Source organism: Marmota monax, unplaced genomic scaffold (genome assembly GCF_021218885.2).
Source record: "Marmota monax isolate L192 unplaced genomic scaffold, Marmota_monax_Labrador192_F-V1.1 WCK01_AAM20220418_F8-fsc00017, whole genome shotgun sequence".
Taxonomy (NCBI): Eukaryota; Metazoa; Chordata; class Mammalia; order Rodentia; family Sciuridae; genus Marmota; species Marmota monax.
In genome coordinates, this window is record NW_026695241.1 from 20,331,540 (window position 1) to 20,352,736 (window position 21,197).

At 36.2% G+C, this 21,197-nt stretch overlaps 2 protein-coding genes across 8 annotated transcripts in view; one reads left to right on the forward strand and one right to left on the reverse strand.

The window, feature by feature from the left end:
• Positions 1-604: 604 nt before the first annotated feature.
• Positions 605-19,297, reverse strand: LOC124090295 (rRNA-processing protein FCF1 homolog). The gene is made up of 7 exons (XM_046440869.2): positions 18,992-19,297; positions 17,507-17,578; positions 16,114-16,262; positions 11,399-11,471; positions 5,239-5,326; positions 1,900-1,994; positions 605-884 (listed from the first exon to the last, which is right to left on the reverse strand). Exons 1-7 carry the CDS (start codon positions 19,024-19,026, stop codon positions 836-838), a joined length of 561 nt encoding a protein of 186 aa, XP_046296825.1. The 5' UTR covers positions 19,027-19,297; the 3' UTR covers positions 605-835.
• Positions 19,298-19,425: 128 nt separating this feature from the next.
• Arel1 (apoptosis resistant E3 ubiquitin protein ligase 1) overlaps positions 19,426-21,197 on the forward strand; it is a 54,628-nt gene continuing 52,856 nt past the window's right edge. For all 7 annotated transcript variants that reach the window (XR_009226357.1, XR_006851058.2, XM_046440872.2 and 4 more), the window contains exon 1: positions 19,426-19,576. The gene's annotated coding sequence lies outside the window, so the exon portion shown is untranslated. The remainder of the gene's footprint in view (positions 19,577-21,197) is intronic.

Sequence of the window (21,197 nt, forward strand, 5' to 3'; positions counted from 1 at the left end):
GCTAAGTTGCTAAGGCTGGCCTCAAACTTGTGATCCTCCTACACGAAGTTGTTGGATTACAGGCATGCACTCCCTGTGCCTGGCTTTACTGCTTAACAATTTAAGAACACCTTATTGACCTTAGGATAAGTCCAAACCCTTTGGTGATAAATAAGGCCCCCTCCTTTTTACCTCCCACTTCATGGGTCTCAGATGTGGGTATATCCCCTATTGCCCCATGATTTCCTATGTTCTAGTCATAAAGTTTTTCCAGCAATTATCTGTACAAGTCAATCACGTTCATGTCTCCATATTCATACTACTTCCTGTGCTTCATCTTCTTTGTCTTGTTTACTGTGTAAGCACTCATTTATTTTTAAGTTTAACTCAAACATTACCACATCTAGCCTTTCCTCCCTTCCTATTAAAACCAAATAAAAAGAAATCCTTCCTTTCTCCTTCATGTGCCCACAACTTGCATAATACTTGTACCCTAGCACTATTTTACTGTATTTATTCATTTGCATGTTTTTCTCTTCAACCATGTTTAGTGTTGTGAGGGCAGGACCAAATCTTATTAAGTACTGAGTATAAACTTTAAAAACTTTGAGTAAATCTAATCATGTGAATAATGACTGGAACATATGATTTATTTAAAAAATGCAACAAATTTTTAAAGGCTACAAAATATCATTTTCAAAAAGCATCAAGAAGTGAGTATATTTAATCATATTTAGCTCATAACAGAGCAAATAATTCATGCTACAGGAATTATTCTATATTCTATAGCATGTTTACTGAACTGGCAACTGAGAAAGTTGGTCGAAGGAAGATAGAGGACTTTGTCTTGTAAGAATCAGAACCGAGGGGCTCCATAATCATCTGGCATACGCTCGATGTTGTATCTGTTCAGGGTAGAAAATCAACATTGGTAAGAAAGGTGGGTAGATCCCATCTAAAAACTCATCCTTTACTCATTATAACACTTATCCCCACCATGAATTTCTTCTGTCAGTGGGAATATTTTAGAGGGATCCCATAATGAGTGACTGACATCAAAACACTGACTATATTATCTTTTTCTTCAAATTCACAAAGTTAGCAAGTAAAGGAGCCAATGTCTGAATCCAGGGAAGCCCAAGTTCTTAGCCCATATTCTCACCACACTGTGATCCCCAAGCTGCTGAAAAGCTGGTCATTTATAGTTTGACCCAGAAACTTACAAGAACACTAAAGAATGTTTTTTTTTTTTAAATAAGCTATTAGTTTCCCAAATGAGGTGCTAATCAAAGTATCTTTAAAAAAAAATCTTAAAAAAAAAACATATCTTTCAAAAAGGTATTTCTGGCCAAAAAAGATTAGCTTGATTTAAAATAATGCTTTGTATTTAAAGCAATGTATCTATTCTTATTTAACAATTTGAGTGTCTGCTTCATTCCTAAATCCTATCTTTATTTTCTATCCTTGCTCTTGATACTTTGTCTCATTTTTTCAATACAATCATGTAAATATTTGATATAGTAACTTCTTTGAAATCCTTTTATAACCTTATAACTTGACCTCATTTAGGGAAAACCAAACCCCGGGTTGCTGCATTTATTGTTTAAAAATTGATATGGAGGGGCTGAGGTTGTAGCTCAGTGGCAGTACACTCGCCTCGATTGTGGAAGGCACTGGGTTTGATCCGCAGCACCACATTAAAAAATAAATAAATAAAAAATAAAAGTATTGTGTCCATGTCTCACTAGGTTGCTCTTGAGTTCTCCCAAGAGCAAGACTGGCCTCAAACTTGGGATCCTCCTGCTTCAGTTTCCCAAATTGCTAGGATTACAGGAGTGAGCCATCACACCCAGCCTGAACTCTTTTTAAATTAACATCAACTATATTCTTCTAGTTACTTTCCCAAGAGAAATTTCTTACCTGTGGTTAGAAATGTACATGATAGGAACTCCAGGGATCTTCCGGATTCTTCGTTTAAGGTCACGGTCAACTGTGGCCACGATGTAACACTTGTGCTGAAAGAGATATCCATTGATGTTCATACAGAGCTCACTAAGTGTATTTAATGACTATTGGAAAATTGCACAACTATTGACTAATCTTAAGAATCATTCATTTTTCACAGTAACTAGAAAAAGGAAGGCTATAACAATTTGTTGAGTAGCTACTGTGCTCTAGGAGCTCATATTTATAAATACATAATAAATTGCTTAGGCTGAATATGATTCTAAGAATCTTGAGGGGAAGAAGGTAAAAAACTGTTTATAAGCCACAAGCTGTTTTCTGTCTCATAAATATAAGAGACTTTTCTACCTTAGGGCACAGCTCTCTCCTTTCCCTGATCTCAGGGCTTAGATGTGCTTTAAAGCCTCTCAATGTGGAGGTAGGCTACTCCTTGGGCTGGGAGCCCAGAACAGGATATCCAGGACCCATAGTTTGAGCTTAGCATCTCTGAAAGCTGCAACATTTTGTGTTGTACCTTAGTTTTGTCATATCCAAATTTCCATTGAGTTTTACAAAAAGTTGCAGTGTGGTGCCTGCTGGGCTGTGGGAAATTATGGGCAATGCTGGCCCCACCTATGAGAAAGTGGCTAAAAAGACACAGAACAATCACCAGATGAAAATGATTATCCTCAGCAAGGGAGAAGAGTTTTTTTTTTTTTAAGCAGAACTGAGGAACATAGAGCTTGGTGCATAATAGGCAAGCTCTCTTACTGAGCTATACCCCTATCCCAAGAGAGGCTCTTATAAGAGTTACCTGTAGTAGAAGTTCGTGTGGCACTTGACAAGGAGGTCAGAATAGAACAATTCAAAACCTACTTATTCCAGGATAAGTGTGAGACAGATTTTGATGTAAATGAGAAACACTTTTGGGTTAGGCATGGTGGAAAAGGACAAAATTCCTGCATGAGGAGGAAATGGAACCTTATTTTAGAATCATAGGGAGGTGGAATCTGATATATGATTATATCTACATAAACCCAAACCATTTTAGAGATTTGAGGGATAAAGAATCATGGATTCAAAGACAGAAAAAGAAGAAATCAAACTATCTGCTGACAATATGATCCTTTATCTAGAAGATTCAAAAATCTCTCCCAGAAGAATTTTAGAGCTTATAAATGAGTTTAGCAAAGTAGTAGAATACAAGATCAACAACCATAAGCCAATAGCTTTTCTATGATTCAGTCAAGAAAGAAATTAGGGAAATCATCCCATTCATAATAACTCAAAAACAAAACAAAACAAAAAAACAAAAAACCCCAACCGACCAGCCAACAAAACAAACAAAAAAATTCGGGAATTAATCTAACCAAGGAGGTAAAAAAGCCCTATAATGTAAATTACAGAACACTCAAAAAGGAAATTGAAGAAAACTTAGAAGAGGGAAAGCTATCCTATGTTCTTGGATAGGCAAAATTAATATAGTCAAGAGCTGGGGTTGTGGCTCAGTGGTAGAGTGCTTGCCTGGCATGCGAGAGGCACTGGGTTTGATCCTCAACACCACATAAAATAAAATAAAGATGTTGGGTCCACCGAAAACTGAAAAATAAATATTAAAAAAAATTCTCCCTCTAAAAAAAAAAAATTCATTTGGAAGAATAAGAGATCCAGAATAGACAAAGCAATACTAATCTAGAAAAGCAAAGCAGAAGGCATCATAATACCTGATCTGAAATAGGTGGGATGCTGTCAAATTAAAAAGCTTCCGCACAGCAAAGGAAACAATTAAGAGATTGAAGAGAGAGCCTGCAGAATGGGAGAAAATCTTTGCCAACTACTCCTCCAAGAGGGTACTAATATCCAGAATATACAATAGAACTCAAAAAACTCAACACCAAAAAGCAACGAACCAAACAACAACAACAAAAAAAAAAAACACCCAAATAACTCAGCCAATAAATGCAAAAGAACTACTCAGAAACTATTCAAAAGAAGGAACACAAATGGCTGACAAATATACGGTGTTCAACATCTAGTAATCAGGGAAATGCAAATCAAAATTACACCAAGATTTCATCTCACTCTAGTCAGAATGGCAATGATCAAGAATACAACAATAATAAATGCTGGTGAGGTTGTGGAGAAGAAGGTACACTTGTACACTATTGATGGGACTGCAGACTAATACAACCACTCTGGGAAGCACTATGGAGATTCCTCAAAAAATAAGGGATGGAACCACCATATGACCCAGCTATATCCCAGTTCTTGGTATTTTCCCAAAAGATCTAAAATTGGCATACTACAATGATATATCCACAACAATGTTTATAGCAGCATAATTAGCAATAGCTAAATTATGGAATTAACCCAGATGCTGTCAATAGATAAATGGATTAAGAAGATGTGATGTGTATGTATACATATGCATACACATACACACACACACACACTGGAGTTCTATTTAGCCATAAAAATCAAGTTGTGGCTTTTGAAAATGAAGTAGATGGATGGAAATAGAGAATATCATGCTAAGTGAAATTAGCCAAACTCAATGGTGGAATGTTTTCTCTCACATATGGAAGGTGAAGTACAATAAAGGAAAGGAGGAGGGAAGAGGAGGCTAACATAAAGAACCAATTAACTGGGCTGGGGTTCTGACTCAGTGGCAGAGCACCTGCCTGGCCCATGAGAGGCATTGGGTTTGATCCTCAGCACCAAATAAAAATAAGTAAATAAAATAAAGGTATTGTGTCCATCTATAACTACAAAAAAAGAAAAAAAGTGACTTAAAAAAAAACAATCAATCAATTATAATTTAATAGAGAGTGAAAGGAAGTTTAGTAGAGTAGAAGAAGGAGAATGGAAAAGGGGAGGGAGGACGGAAGGAAAAAGCAGGAGGGAAAAGGAGGGGTATCATGAAATGAAATCAAATTCCATGCATGTATGAGTCTTGTCAGGATGAACCCAACTACTATGTATAACTACAAAGCTCCAATTAAAAAGAAACAAACAAACAGAAAAAAATAGAACATAACCAGTGTAACCCAAATCACATCCCCAGGCAGTGCAGGTGCTGAGATTTGAAACCATGCTTCATCCCCAACCTGTGCTCTTCCCATTATGGTTAGAATATAAATTTTCAATCCACTTTCTCAAGTAAATGAGGAAATTTATGCTTCTTGTGAATTGATGTTATATAATTTTTAAAATAATTTATATTTCTAGATACTTTACTGACCATGAACATTCAGGAGATAATAGTTTACCTTTTTTGTTTTAAAGTAGAAGTAAACATTTAAAAACTTATGATACCTGAGTTACTCTTTGTACTAAGCAGTCATCTGCATAGGTTCCTTTGTGCGTGCATGGTAATCGTTCAAACCGGGGATCCTTTGCAATCCTGCAGGGTTATAAAAGTGGATTAAAGAAAACACTCAAGCAACTGGATAATCTCCTGTGCCTCAATTAGTGAAGTGAAAGCAACATGACCTCTGCAGATTTTCAGGCACCTTCTCCTTCTGAAGCTTATCTTTTAACTAGAAACACACCTTTCAGAGCTGGGAGTCAAAGCTTGCTGACTGATAACTGGTGGTATGCCTGCAGTCAATTAATCATCGCAGAAGTCTGAATTATATTTCCATTTTAAAGAAGAAGCAGGTTCAGAGAAGTTAATTTGCTTAAACCTACATAGTTGGGAAAAGCCAGGATTCAAAACCAAATTAATTTGACAGTTCATTTGTTTTATACAAATGTACTGGAAGACAGGCACAAAGATGGGAATTACAGTGTGGTTTATAACAGTAAAAAAAGAAGGCACTCTAAATATCCAGCAACAAGGTAAAGTTAAGATATTTGGGTACCCCTGTCCTATTTAAAAAAAAAAAAAAAAAGAGGGAGGTAGAGCTATCTGTATGAATGTGGAAGGACCTATACTAAACTGTACAGTAAACATAGGAGGCCAACGAACAATATATAAGCAAAAATGCATATATAAAAGTATGAATGAACACACGATTAAATTAAGAAAATAAAAATTCCCTTCTCAGGTATTCTTTCTCTAGACTCACATTGCATAGAAAAGGGTCTGAAAAAATATGTAAACTAAGATTTTTTAATTATCACTCTGAGGATAGGAAAATGGTCAAAGTGTGAATGTGGAGAAGGACTCTTTAATTATCTGTATATTTATTCTGTTTGCATTAAAATGTATTATTTTCATATAAATCTGAAAAAGGAAAAATCCTGAGTTGGTGATTCCTAGGGCTCTGTTCTTTCTGTTACACAACGATGATGAGTCACTGAAATGGATAAAAATACAAGGTAGCACACAGGTACCAAGCGCAACAAAAATACTCCATATTGCAGTAGTTCAGTGCTAGATCAATGTGGGCTGGATAATTTAGAAAAAGACATGGAGATGAATAAAATGAAGATGAAAGAATATACCAAGCAAAGTGAGGGTAGGCATATTCCAAACAGGGCACCATCCAACAATAAAATGTTTGCTGCTGATCAGGAAAGAGTGAGCACATCTGGCGGAGAAGTGTTTATGGAGAGGAGGGTAAAATAAGGCTAATCTCCAATGCCAGGCTGAGGAGTGTGAGCTTCATGACAAAGGTGGTGGGAGTTAGTATAAGATTTCTGAGGCAAGGGCTAAATAAAGTGGTGTATACCTGTAATCCCAGTAGCTCAGGAGGCTGAGACAGGAGGATTCCAAGTTCAAGGTTATCCTCAATAATTTAGTGAGGCCCTAAGCGACTCAGCAAGACCCTATCTCAAAATAAAAAAGGGCTGGGGATGTGGCTCAGTGGTTAAGCACCCCTGGGTACCAATCCCTGGTACCAAAAATGATTTTTTTTTTTTTTTTTTGTCGGGTAGGGCACTGGGATTGAACTCAGGGGCACCTGACCACTGAGTCACATCCCCAGCCCTATTTTTTATTTTATTTAGAAGCAGGGTCTCACTGAGTTGCTTAGCACCTTGCTTTTGCTGAGGATGGCTTTGAACTTGTGATCCTCCTGTCTTAGCCTCCTGAGCAGCTGGGATTACAGGCATGCAGCACCACACCTGGCCCAAAAGAGATTTCTGAGGGAAGAGTGATATGAACCAAGTTCTATCATGGGAAGAATTAGCATGCTGGGTAAGGAGGATACACTAGAAGGAAGACAGGCTGGTAGCTGAGAAAAGATGTAGGCAACAGTCTTGTGACTTGGCTCTTTGGCTACACCTTTCACTTTTGGAATTATCTCTTCTTCTTAACTGGCTCTTTTCTGGGGACAGACCAACATGCTCTAGTACTTTCCCATCATAAAAAAGGAAAAAAAAAATTAATTAGCCCTTCCTTTTAGCTAACACCCCATTTGTTTTTCTACATAAACAAACTTGTGCCCATATTTCCCTCCCTCTCCCACAGTTCATTTATTTTTTTAAATTTTCTTTAGTTGTTGATGGACCTTTATTTTATTTGCTCATTTATATGTGGTGCTGAGAGTTGAACCCAGTTCCTCATACATGTAAGGCAAGCATTCTACTGCTGAACTACAACTCCAGCCTCCCACTATTTATTTATATTATTTAAAAATAATTACCTCTTTTCCCCTTTTAATTTGAATTATTTCAGATATGCAAAAATGGATGAAGATTAAATTTTCATTAAAGAGCCAGGTGCAGTGGTGTAATCTCAGCGAGTTGGGAGGCTGAGGCCCTAAGCAATTTAGCAAGAACCTGTCTCAAAATAAAAAATAAGAAGGGCTGGGGATGTAGTTCAGTGGTAAAGTATTTTTGAGTTCAATCCCCAGTCCCTCCCTACCCCACTACAAATAATTATTATGCTGAATTTCATTCTATATTTATCATCCCCACACACTTTACTACAGATGTAAGATTTCATATGTACATACCTATATAGAGTGTAATATTGGCTTGCATGTTTTTAAACTTTAGATAAATGTATGCTCTTGGTTGGTTGTTTTATAATGCTTTTGAGATTTATCCATATTGACAATTATAACTCTAGTTCACCCATTTTCACTCCTATATAGTATTTTATTCATGAACATTCCATAATTTGTCCATTCTCTCCTTAAAGGACCTTTGGCTACCTATAATTTTTTGCTATTACATAAGAAAATTCCAAAACTTGACTCTACAATTGTTGTGTGAGTTTCTTTATGGCAGTGCCTTTCTGTATTACCAGAAGCCACAGTATGAATGCAGTTTACTAACACTCACTTTGCACTTTTATACACAAGCTTATAAAAGTGAAGAGTTTTGTGAAACAGTATTCAAATTCAACTCTTACCTCATGCAAGGCATGCTAACATTCTATTACATTAAAAACAATATTAGTTGTGACTCATTAAACTGATTTCACAACATACAGACTATGATCTCTAGGTTGAAAGACAGTGTTGGAACAGCATGGACAACCTTGATTTTACCAGATATTGCCATATTGCTCTCCAAAGTCATGTCACATTGACAGCAATAGTAGTTGAGTATGAGAATTCCCATTGTTATACAAACTCAACTATTTTGGGCATTGTCAAGCAGATTTAATTTGTTTTTGCCAACCTGATGAGTATGAAATGGCATCTCACTGTGAATTTAAGGATTATTTGTCTTTTTCTTAGATATATATAGAAGTTCTTCATACAGTTTGAAAATAAGCCATTTGTTCATTACATGTGTTACTAATATCTTCTCAATGTCTCTGGCTTGTCTTAATTTTGCTTATGGTATCTTTTGTTATAAAGAAGCATTCAATTTCCATATAGTCAAATTGATTAATTTTGTTATAGTTTGGACTTCTTGAGGAAGTCCTACCCACCCTCAGCTCATTAAGATATTCTTTATATTTTCTACTAAAAGTTTAGATATTTCCTCTACCTGGAATTGATTTTTATGTGAGATACAGATCCAATTTTTCTTTCTTCCTACAGATGTAATCAGTATTTTAGTAATTTATTACTTTCCTACTGACCTAAACAATACTATCTAAGATGTTCCATTTGTTCTTTTGCCTTTAAAAAATCATCTTTTTTTATATCAATGAAATATAATAGAAATCTCTAGTTATAGAGATATGCTTGCATAAGTTTTAACAGACTTATATATCCATGGAACTTCTTCCACCACTGAGAAATAGAACATTTTCTTCTCCACAAAAAGCTGCCTCATGCCTCTTTGCAGTTAATCCCCGCTCCTACTCTTGGCTCCAGGAAACCACTACTCTGTATTCTATTCTAGTTTTGCCTTTTCTAGAATTCCTATAAATGAAATAAAATTTCTAGACAGGAATGTTTTATTTCTTGACTATAATAGAAGTCCTATTGTTATATACGTATGCCAAACTCACCAAATTATAAAATTTAAATTAGTGAATTTTATTGTATAGAAATTATATCTCCATAAAGGTGACAAAAATAATACACTGGTCTATTGAACATGTTTTTTTAGCCATGGCATGATTTTGTGACATCATTCATAAGTGACTTAGAAAACACTCATTAGTTGAGGTATGTTGCTTTTTCCAACTATTGGCACTTTTTTTTTTTTTTTAATATTTATTTTTTAGTTTTTAGGCGGACACAACATCTTTGTATGTGGTGCTGAGCATTGAACCCGGGCCGCACGCATGCCAGGCGAGCGCGCTACCGCTTGAGCCACATCCCCAGCCCTGGCACTTTTCATTATACGTTATGAAAAAACATCACACCTGTTATCTCCACTGGTCTCAATAAGAACAATAAGAAGGTCTTTAATATTGAGGATGTGATAAGCTCACCATAAGCTTGAATTTTATCACTGGTGACTGATATGGTAAGTTGCTTTCCTTGCAGTGATGTGTTCACCACTGTTTTGTTTTTTTTTTTTAAATATTTATTTATTTATTTTTCGGTGGACACAACATCTTTGTTTGTATGTGGTGCTGAGGATCGAACCCGGGCCGCACGCATGCCAGGCGAGCGCGCTACCACTTGAGCCACATCCCCAGCCCCGGCCACCACTGTTATTTTTTATTTTTATTTTTGGTACCAGGGATTGAACTCAGGGGCACTTGACCCCTAAGCCACATCCCCACCTCTTTTTTGTATTTTATTTAGGGACAGGATCTCACTGAGTTGTTTAGCAACTGGCTTTTGCTAGGATGGCTGTGAACTCGTGATCCTTCTGCCTCAGCCTCCCAGGCCACTGGGATTACAGGTGTGTGCCACCATGCCTGACACCACTGTTAATTTTTGAGAAAATGTTTGCCAAATAACAAAGTCTAAATAACCAGTGTTTATCAGTTGTTCCTTCACAGAAACAATGACATTCCATGAAAAACCAGCTGGTTCAGCTCCCAACTCAAACACACACACAATACTTTTCATTGAGATAACTTTTGTCCATTGGTAAGTAGCAGAGGTGCTCTGTGTATGTATCACATTTCATCACAAAGAACACTGATGTGTATTTGAAGGTCAAGATATAATGAAGTTAAATTTTACTGCTTCATTAAGGAATCTGCCTCACTGGAGATTGAACCTAGGATGTTCTACCACTTAGCTACATTCCCAGCCATTTCCTTTTTATTTTTAATAGAGAGTCTTGCTAAGTTGCCAAGGCTGGCTTTAAATCTGCGATCTTCCTGTCTCAGCTTTCCCAGCCACTGGGATTATAGGTGTGTGCCACTATAGCTAGTTTCAAGGACATTCTTAAGCAACTCTGGCTTTTTTTAAAAAAAAACTGCCAGTGAAGAGCAGTGAGGAATACAACGGCTACTAGCCTTGTAGGAGCCCATTATTTTGATTCATACTAAGGCATAAGCAATGTCATCAGTGCAAATGTCAACACAGTGACAAAAACAATGGCTCTATTATTATAAAATGAGTTTTGTGAATAAAAGGTTTTGTGCCAAAGTCTCTGGGACTCAGAAGTCCATGGACACATGTTGAGAATGCCTACTCTAAATTCAAAGTTCTAAATTCAATTTTCTAGAGTAAACTCAAAACTTTAAATGTGTACATTTTAAGTGTGAGATACTGAAAGAGATGTCTTTAAAACAAACTAATAAATAACTTCTAATGGAAAAATTGAGAGGAAATTAAAAGGAGTCACAAGATCAATATGACTAAGTAGCTTTGTTCAAAGAGGTTGAGCTTAAAATCTTTTAAACTTTATTTAATTTTTAAAATCATAAAAGTTTTGTTTAATTTTTATTTTGTCTAATTGGTCAATCACTCTTTGGAAGGCAAAGAGACGAAGAAGGGTCAAAAGAATCTTCATTATACCAAGGACTGGTGTTGTGGCTCAGTGGTAAAGCACTTGCCTAGCACATGTGAGGCACTGGGTTCAATCCTTAGCACCACATAAGAATAAATGAATAAAATAAAGGCATTGTGTCCATCTACAACTAAATATATAAAAAAAAAATAAAAAAATCTTCAGTATACCAATCTAAAATAAAACTAGACTAGATCCTTCTTACCTTAAAGCCACTCGATATTTTTGCCCCAATTTCTCAATTTCAGCCATTACACAATCAGTTATACAAGGGATACCTGCCAGGAAAAAATACAAAAAAGTTAACAACAGAACTTGTGGATAAGTTATGTGAATTATGTCCTGGTCAGTCTTTAATAGATCCAAGAAACTTCTGGAATAACAGCTAAGATCTAGAGAAGACTGTCATGTATAACTGAAAATAACAAATTAAAAATCCCTATTTATAAAGTAACTAGGGAATTGTCACAAAGACATGCCATAGACTTTAATAAGCACCTGTCATAAATGCTGGGGAAAAAATTAAGCCGAATCCTGTTATTATTTTTCTGTAATTTGTAGATGGAAAAAATGTTTAAATTTAAGCCATGAAATTAAACAAAAAACACAAATTTAATCACACAAATAAAAGAAAACTTGACAACTACCAAAAGCCACAGCAGACTAAAAAATAAGGTGGGAAAAATATTTTTACACATTTGTCAAAAGGGCTAATTTTCTTAATGTATTCCTATAAATGAAATATCTCAGCTATTATAATAATAGTTTGTAATTGTTACTATTTGCCAGACACTGTGCTAAGTACTTTATAAGAACTGTCTCACTCTAGTGTTCATAATAACACCTACCAGGTAGCATTGTTGTCATAATTATCATCATTCCTATTTTATAGATAAGGATCTTCAGATGCAAAAAAGTAACTAGATAGATAATGGTGAAGTCAAGATTTTGATAGTCTATTCTGGGATCTTTTTTTTTTTTCTTCCTCCTTGCAGTTCTGAGAATCAAATCCAGGGCCTCATGTAGACTAGGTAAGTGCTCTACCATTGGGCTATACCCAACCCTTACACTAGGGATCTTAACTGCCAAGCTATATTTCAGTTCATAGACTAGGACATAGAAATGGTCAATAAGCATAAAGATGCTCAATCTTACTCCTAATTAAAGAGATATAAATCAAAACAAACACTTTCTACTTAGTAGAGTGGTGATATATGCTATAACATGAACAACCCTTGAAAACATATGTTAAATGAAAGAGGACCAAATATTATGACTCTATTTTCAAGAAATGTCCAGAATAAGCAAATCTATAAAGACAGAACATTGGTAGTTGCCTAGGGATGGGGAGAATGAGGAGGGTTGTGGAGTGATGGTTAACAGGCACAGGGATTTTCTCCAGGTCATGAAAATGTTCTAAAATTGTTGTGATTAATGATGCATAACTCTTGTGACTACAATAAAGGAAACTGAACAGTACACTTTAAATTGTGAACAGTATATGAATTATCCTAATAAAGCTGTTTTAGAAAAATTTTTAAGTTGTTGATGGACCTTTATCTATTTATATGTGGTGCTGAGAATCAAACCCAGTGCCTCACACACGCTAGGCAAGCATTCTACTACTGAGCTGTTTTTTTGAAAAGAACAAAAATAAGATCTATTTTCATTTTTAATAAAAATAACTTCCATCTTTCACAGGTTGTATGTAAGCTTGCAATATTCCTGCCTCAGCTTCCCAAATAACTAGGATTATAGGCATGCAATTACAGCACCCAGCTACATGCTTATCTATAATCATCCCTTTCCATTAAGTCTTGAACTCCGCAAAGTCATCTATGAGGGCTGAAATCAATTTCTTCTAACCTCCTGTTAATGTTGATATTTTAACTTCTTCCCATAAATTATGCATGTTCTTTTTAAAAAATATCTTAGTTGTTGATGGACCTTTACCTTGTTTATTTATATGTGGTGCTGAGAATCAAACCCAGTGGCTCACACATGCTAGGCAAGTGCTCTACCACTGAGCTATAACCCCAGCCCATGAATGTTCTTAAAGGCACCTCATTCAATCTGGAAAGGTCCAGATCTATCAGAGAAAAAGATAATGGCAGTTAGGACTTTACTAAAAGTATTTCTTAATAATAAACTTGAAAGTCAAAACTACTTCTTAAGGGCTGTGGCTGTGGCTCAGTGGTAGAGTGCTTGCCTTGCACATGTGAGGCACTGGGTTCAATCGTCAGCACAACATAAAAAAGTAAGTAAACAAAATATTTTAACCATGTATAATTAAAAAAATATTCAAAAAACTACTCCTTGATTCATGGACTTCAGAAGGATATTCTCCTAGTGGACAAAAACAAGATTAATCTTTATCAGAGCTCTTGGGTTACCAGGTATATATATATTTCTTTTTTTTTTTTTAAGAGATCTGAGAAATGCTGACGGAAAGCTGGAGAGCAAACTATCATCATTGTTGGGAAGGCTTAAAACATTCAGTAAACCATATTATAAACAAATGTGTTGTTATCCAGGTTTTGTTGTTTTATTTTTTTATTGGTATATCTTTTTAAAAAAATTTGTTCTAATTAGTTACACATGATAGTAGAATGCATTTTGACACATTGAACACAAATGGATCACAACTTCTCATTCCTCAGGCTGTACATGTTTTGTTCTATTTATAGAGCACAGGCAGAGTAGATTAGTATAATTCCTTAGAGCCCTAGGATTTTTGGAATGGTAAATGAGCATTGGCATCAACTTAAAGTTACCAACTACATAAGCCCCTAATAACAGAGTCAATCTGACCTTTGAAGACACGCATTGACTTCTTGATAGCTATTTAAATCCTAGGTTGTATATTCTTCCAGGATAAGGCTATCATGTCAACAGTGAAAATCTGTTGTGTAGTGTAGCCACCTTCACCAATAGTCTTAGATGGTCCTTTAGATCACTTGCAGTAGCATCTACATCAGCACTTGAGGCTTCATCTCACACTTTATTTTAATAAGATGGCTTCTTTCCTTAAGCCTCATCCAACCTCTGCTAGCCTCAAACGTTTTTCCTGCAGTGTCCTCATCTCTCTCAGACTTCAGAGAATTGAAGAGAGTAAGGGCCTTGCTCTGGATTAGGTTTTAGCTCAAGGGAATGTTGTGGCTGGTTTGATTTTCTTTCTCCATATCAGCAGAAAGATTGTTTTGTTTTCTTACTAATTATGTGTTCACTGGAATAGCACTTTGACACTTTTTAATTTCTTTAAAAGGTTTTTCCTTTGTATTTACAATTCTGGCTACCTTTTGGCACAAGAGGTCTAGCTTTCAGCCTGTCTCAGCTTTTTACACACCTTCACTAAGTTTAACAGCATCTAGCTTTTGATTTAAAGGGAGAGGTATATGATTCCTCCTTTCACTTGAATACCTAGAAGCCACTGTAGGGTTATTAAGTATTCTAATTTCAATAATGTTATATCTCAGGGAATAGGAAGGCCTGAGGACAGGGAGAGAAGTGGTAGAATGGTAGTTGGGATCAATCAGAACACATACAACATTTATGGATTGAGTGTGCCTTCTTATATGGGGACAGTTCATGGTGTTCCCATTTACAGCAATATCATCAAAAGTCACTGATCACCGATTAATAAAACAGATATAATAATAAGGAAAATATATGAAATATCATGAGTTACCAAGAGGACACATATTATAGGAAAAATGGTGCTCAAACACTTGCTCTATGCAGGGCTGTTATAAATCATCAACTTGTAAAAAATGCAATGTCTGTGAAGTGTAATTTTTTTTGGGGGGTGGGAGTTCAAAGGATTGAATTCAGGGGCACTCAACCATTGAGCCACATCCCCAGCCCTATTTTGTGTTTTATTTAGAAACAGGCTCTCACTGAGTTGCTTAGTACGTTGCTTTTTGCTGAGGCTGGCTTTGAATTTGTGATCCTCCTGTCTCAGTTTCCCGAGCCACTGGGATTACAGGCGTGTGCCACCACACCAGTTGTGAAGTGTAATTTTAAAAATCACAATAACACAAGGTGTGTCTATAGTATCCTTTACAAATTAAAAGAGGAGGCTGGTGTTGTGGCTCAGTGTTAGAGCACTTGCCTAGCTTGTGTGAGGCACTGGGTTCTATCCTCAGCACCACATAAAAATAAAGGTATTGTGTCCATCTACAATTAAAAATATATTTAAAAAAAGATTAAAGGAGGTATAAACTTTCCCTTTTTATTCCACTAATTTATTCTTTATGACAAAGTACAAGCCTAATTTTCATTTGTATTTTTTATCAGGTGACTGGAAAATACACAAATTTAAACTTATCAGATCTTACTATTAGGAAGTTATGGCCTACATTTTTTTGCCTGTTCATGGTAGTGTTGGAAAATTGTGTGAAGGGAGATAACCCAAGTATACAAGGGAACTTTATTAATGGTAAATTGCACATCTAGGTGTAAATATATTACCTCAGGTCGTTTTAGTACAAATAAATAACATCTGAATAAACTTAGAAATCAACCATCATCCAACTTCTGATTCTATGATTGTAAATGACAAAATGTCTGTAGATTTTCTACACTCCTTAATATAAAAGAATGTATATACTGAAAAATTATAATACACTTTAATATACCTAGAATTTTAAAATCCCAAATTCTAAAACATAAAATTCCCTTTCTATGTTCAGAATTGATATCCATAATGATGGCCAAAGCACTGTTTTCTGAATTGTGAAAGTTCAATTACTTCTAGTCATGTATGCTTAACATTTCATTAAAAATGGTCATTTCTATGATAACCATTGCAAATTAAATGGCAATTCATTCATCGCAAATCCTATCTCCTTCTTTCATATTTTTGGATAAATATGATTATTCTGAACAAATGTCAAAGAAATGTAAAAGTATGTTACTCACACTTGGCATACAGACAGTCCATCATTGACTGCACTAAGTCCAGTTTGGCTTTAATGGAAAAATTGATAAAGTTGGTATCAACCAGGATATGATAAGGTGGGCCCAATTGTGTATTGTATTGGAAGAATAAGCAGGAAGGGTGTTGGGGGCTGAAATAAAAAGAAAAATAAGAACACAAAGTTAAGTCTACATTGAGGGGCTGGGGATGTGGCTCAAGCGGTAGCGCGCTCGCCTGGCATGCATGCGGCCCGGGTTCGATCCTCAGCACCACATACAAACAAAGATGATGTATCCGCCGAAAACTAAAAATAAATATTGAAAATCTCTCTCTCTCTCTCTCTGGAAAAAAAAAAATAAATTGCTAAGGCTGGCTTTGAACTCAAAAAAAAAAAAAAAAGTCTACATTGATATTTTGGTATGAACAAAAAATGAAAATGAAGTCTTTGCTGAGGATAGTTCACTGTAGATTAAGTTCCTTTTCTCTTATTCATTGGGAATAAGTTCTAAACAGGAAAGCAAGGAAGAAAGTAAAAAGCTTATTTCTTTTTAAAATTCTATCTGTTTTTTTAACTTTATTTTTTTTTAATGTGGTGCTGAGGATTGAATCCAGTGCCACACGTATGCAAGGCAAGTGCTCTACCACTGAGCCACAACCCCATCCTGTGAAAGCTTATCTTAATTGTACACTAGCATGTTTTGCCACAGATTTAAAAAAGCAATTATTCAACACAGATCTTTTTCTATCAGAAGCAGAGTAGCCATGGACACAAGTAGTAGAATACTGATATCTTAATCAGAATAATACTACACCAAGTTTGCTATTCTCATAGGATCCTAAATGGTTGTACAAAATGTGGTCTAAGAGAACAGTTTGTCCAGTGTTAGGATTATGTAATACAGCAGGGCCTTTTTCTCATCTACAAGTCCCAAATGTTTAAATACTAGTCCATGGACCAGGTTGAGAAAACAAAGAAAATGCAGTAAGGCTTTTGTAAAGTTAAATATATTTATTAAAAGAAATGACCTTATTCTGAAAATACTATTTATTCATTAGTATTTATTTATTTTTTAAAACAATCTTTATTTCATGAAATGCTGGTGCGTTAAACAATGGTAATTATGTCTTCTAAAAGATTCTTGGTAAACAAAAATCCTAATACTCTCAGATTATATTCCCAGGATTTTAGGGAAATCTTACAGCTCTATGAAATCCCAAAACCTTCAAACCACTGGCATCAGTGTATGCTCAGCAATACCACTCTTATTTGCATAATGTGTCAGACTTACTAACAAATGATTGTGTAAATCAGCTTATGGAAAGCCTGGATTTCTAAGAGGTTTTGGACTGTCCCTTTCAGGTTTAAAAGAAAACTTAAAGTTTTTGATTACTCACACTTCTCTTTCCTTCAGTGCACTGGGATCTTTCTTTTGTTTCTTTTTTGGTTTTAATCTATCCTTTTCTTTACTGGGGGAAAAAAAAAGTTAATACAGGAGAGATGAAAAATATTACAGTAGTTAGCTCATTAAAAAGTTCCATTATTTTTTTCCTACAGAGCAAATCCATTTTGTTATATTTTTATGTTAATATCAGCCTACACTTTCTGAGCAAATAACTGTAGTGGAAAGTAGTCTGGAACTATCAAAATTATTCAGTAAAACCAATAATCCAAAAAACTGTTAATGGGTAAATGTTGGTTAAACTATAGTGTCTTTCTTAGCAAGAAGTTTTCATATCAAGGACCAAAATCCCTCCCAAGAAGTGAGCAAAGAAGTTGTTGATATTTATCTTCTGATGACTCAAATGTTTTAATAGTAGATAGGGAATGGCGTTTTCCCAAATGCTTCTTATAAAGGGTTAGACAGCTGGGCATGGTGGTATATTCCTGTAATCCCAGTTACTTGGAAGGCTGAGGCAGAGAATTGCAAAGTTCAATGCCAGCCTCAGCAATTTAGCAAGTTCCTGTCTCAAAATAAAGGGATGTAGCTCAATGGTAAAGCATCCAGTATGGGAAAAAAAAAAAAAAAAAAGGGAGATGGTGCTAAATCACAAGACATATACAAAATTTAACTGTAAGTAGAAATTATCAGTGGGGCTTCATTCCTATAAAGGACATAATTAATCCACACCAATGGCTTGCTTTTTTTTTTTTTTTTGGTGTTAGAGATCAAAGTGAAAGCGCCTCATGCATGCTAAGCAAGTGCTCTATCACTAAGTTACATCTTCAGTCCCTAATAAATCCACATCAAAGGCTTGGAAGACTAACTCTGGAGGCTCTCATGACCATTCTGTTTTTGTGAAATTTAAAAACAATGAAGACCAGTCCTTATTTAATAACCTATCCAGTCTTGACAGAAGCAGAACAACTATTTAGGTCCTCTTTATAATAGAGAATTTCTCTCTATTCTTTTCTTCCACAGTGATCTGGATTCATATAAGATTTATAACATGGAGTCATTTGGGAGTTTTCTCATTCTCTTTCAAAAAAGTTTAAGTGTCAAGTGCTGAACACATGGTCTTTGACTTCACCATCTTTCAAGGACAACAAACATCTTTTTCTGGGGAATGTAGCAATGTAATGGTAAGAACATAAAGGTGTCTACATCACACAATTGTTATGATGTTTAAATGTGACAAAGCACATAACAAGAGCGGAACAAAGTGAACACTTAAGAAATGTTTATTTCCCATGGCCTTTCCCAGCAAAGTCGCTCAGCAGCGCGGTGACTATTACACATCTGACTATTATCTCCTGCGACACAAATCTAAGACACAATATTATAAGAGAAAACAAAACAACAAAAATATTTGCTACTTATCCCCTCGTGACTTCTCTATCTCTGGGCAGTCTTAAGAACCCAAAAGATTCTGGACACTCACAGCCTCTCATCTCTGAGACTAAGCATTCGCTTCATGGTCGCATACTTTCTTGTTTTCTTTTGCTTTCCCTTGAAACAGAAATTTTAGAGTTAAAAGCGTACATTGTATCTTTTTAAAGTACTTTTTCTCTTGTCCATTCTCTTCTTCCTTCAAACACCCAACCCCTCTCCTCACTCCTTAAAGCACAACAAGCTCGGTTCAGAGCCGTTTAAGAACTAAGTTCCGAATGCAAATAAACAAGGGAAGTGTAAGGAAAAAGAAATGGGGTCAAGCTCTGAGTCCTTCCTATGCCCCCCATATAAGGCTCCGACAGACCCTCTTCTCACCATGTTCAAGCCGCACACCCGTTCTTCCGAATACACCAATTACACGACACTTTTACGACATGTATATACTGCTTCCGTCGAAGGATAACCCGGAAACGGAAGCCCCTTTGAGAAACGGAAAAACCCCAAGCCGGCTCTTAGCTCGGGCAGAGACAGCTCTGGGGGCTCTTGTCGGATTACTTGAGGGTCTATCTTCTGTTGAATCCTGCTGCCGCTTCCCAGGACACCTCAGCTGAAATTTAGCTGCAACGTAGCTCGGGTAACGTTTCTCTCCACTCATCCTGCCCGAAGCAGATCCCAGCAAACCTGCCTGCACCAAAGTTCCCAGAAAGAGGACAAGTGTTGCGAGTCGGAATCCTGGGTTGCCCAGTAGTTTGAGGAAACACCTGTCTTTATAGCCCAGCGCTGGGGCATCAGGTCTCCGTTCTCCAGTCCTGAGGCTGCGGTTCCTAGTCGGGTTTCCTAACCCTCAAGGTGCTTCGTGCACCTTACAAGGACCTTTCTTCTCGAATAAACAGTTTATTCGTCCAGGCAAAGAGTGATGAAGAAGCGCTTGAGGGCCTTCTTTAGGCTCTCTCTGGAAAACTGGGACGTAAACTTGTATATATTATTATTCCTTAAGCTAAGAATATGGTGGGAAACAACTGGCATTTATTGTGAAGGCTTGGCATGCCTTCCTTGAGGGAAAAGGGAGAATTTGTGAGAAGAAGAAGGGAAAGGTAGCGTACCCCGCAAGTATCTGTTATGTACGCTTGTGGGTCTTTATCTTTTGGAGCTCATTCATACCCCGTGAAAATTTGTGGAAAGCCAGGCACAGTTCTTTCAAAAATGAGCTGAAGTGCGCAGCACCCTTACAATTTAAAAGACTCATATACTATGAAGTGTATCTCTGGACCATTCAAGTGTTTGGAAACTTCATACTAAGAACCCCTATATTGTGTACTGTATATGTACTGTACTTATCGCTTGATGCTCTATGTTACTTATCTTTTGACCTTCACAATAACTTAAGTACATTCATTTTAGGTATGGGGAAGCTGAGGCGGAGGCTTTATTTAGGGGTCTGTTTGATCCCAAAGCCTATGCTTTGCTTTCCTTTGCATTTTTTTTTTTTTTTAATGGTGCTAGGTGTCCAACCCAGGGGATTGTGTTTGGTAAGCAATGCATTCTCACTGAGCTTATACTCTCAGCCCCACCTGTGCTTTTCTTATTGCTTGATACATCTCAGATGATACAAACATTTGAGAGCCCCAAATGTTTTCAGGTTAAAGAAAAAAGTGACCATTGTATAACTCTTATTATAAGACAATATATTGGTTAATAGGAACTTGGAATCTGACTGATGGGTTTTTAAAAAAAATTTATGCCTCTTACTAGATGCATGACATTGGACAAGTTAATCTGTGTCTCTCTCTCTTCATATGAAAAATTGAGATAATCATAACAGTACCTGCCTTACAGAGATGTTATCAGGACTTATTATCCTCATTTATAATATGAAGTACCTAGAAAAATAACTACCACAAAGTAAATTTACCAAGTGTTTTCTATTCCTTGTTGTTCCGACACAATTCTTCCAACTGTGGTAGAATTAGAATTTTATGCTGGGTTTATTTTAATATGTAGTTTCACTATTTTGGAACTTGAATATGTTGATAAGCCTCAAAACCTTTTTCTCATCAGTTTTTCAGGTCTTGAGAAGCTCAGTTGCGGGGCAGTTTCTCGTGTTGATTTGAATGTAGACCTACTGTTTGTCCTGCTTCTCTTTTCTCCTTTAAGCATGCATGATTTAGATTGCTTTGTGGTTTGCATATTTGTAGGCTCTGAACTTCTGATGTTGAAGTAGTTTTATTATTAGAATATCTACAGATTCTGTATGT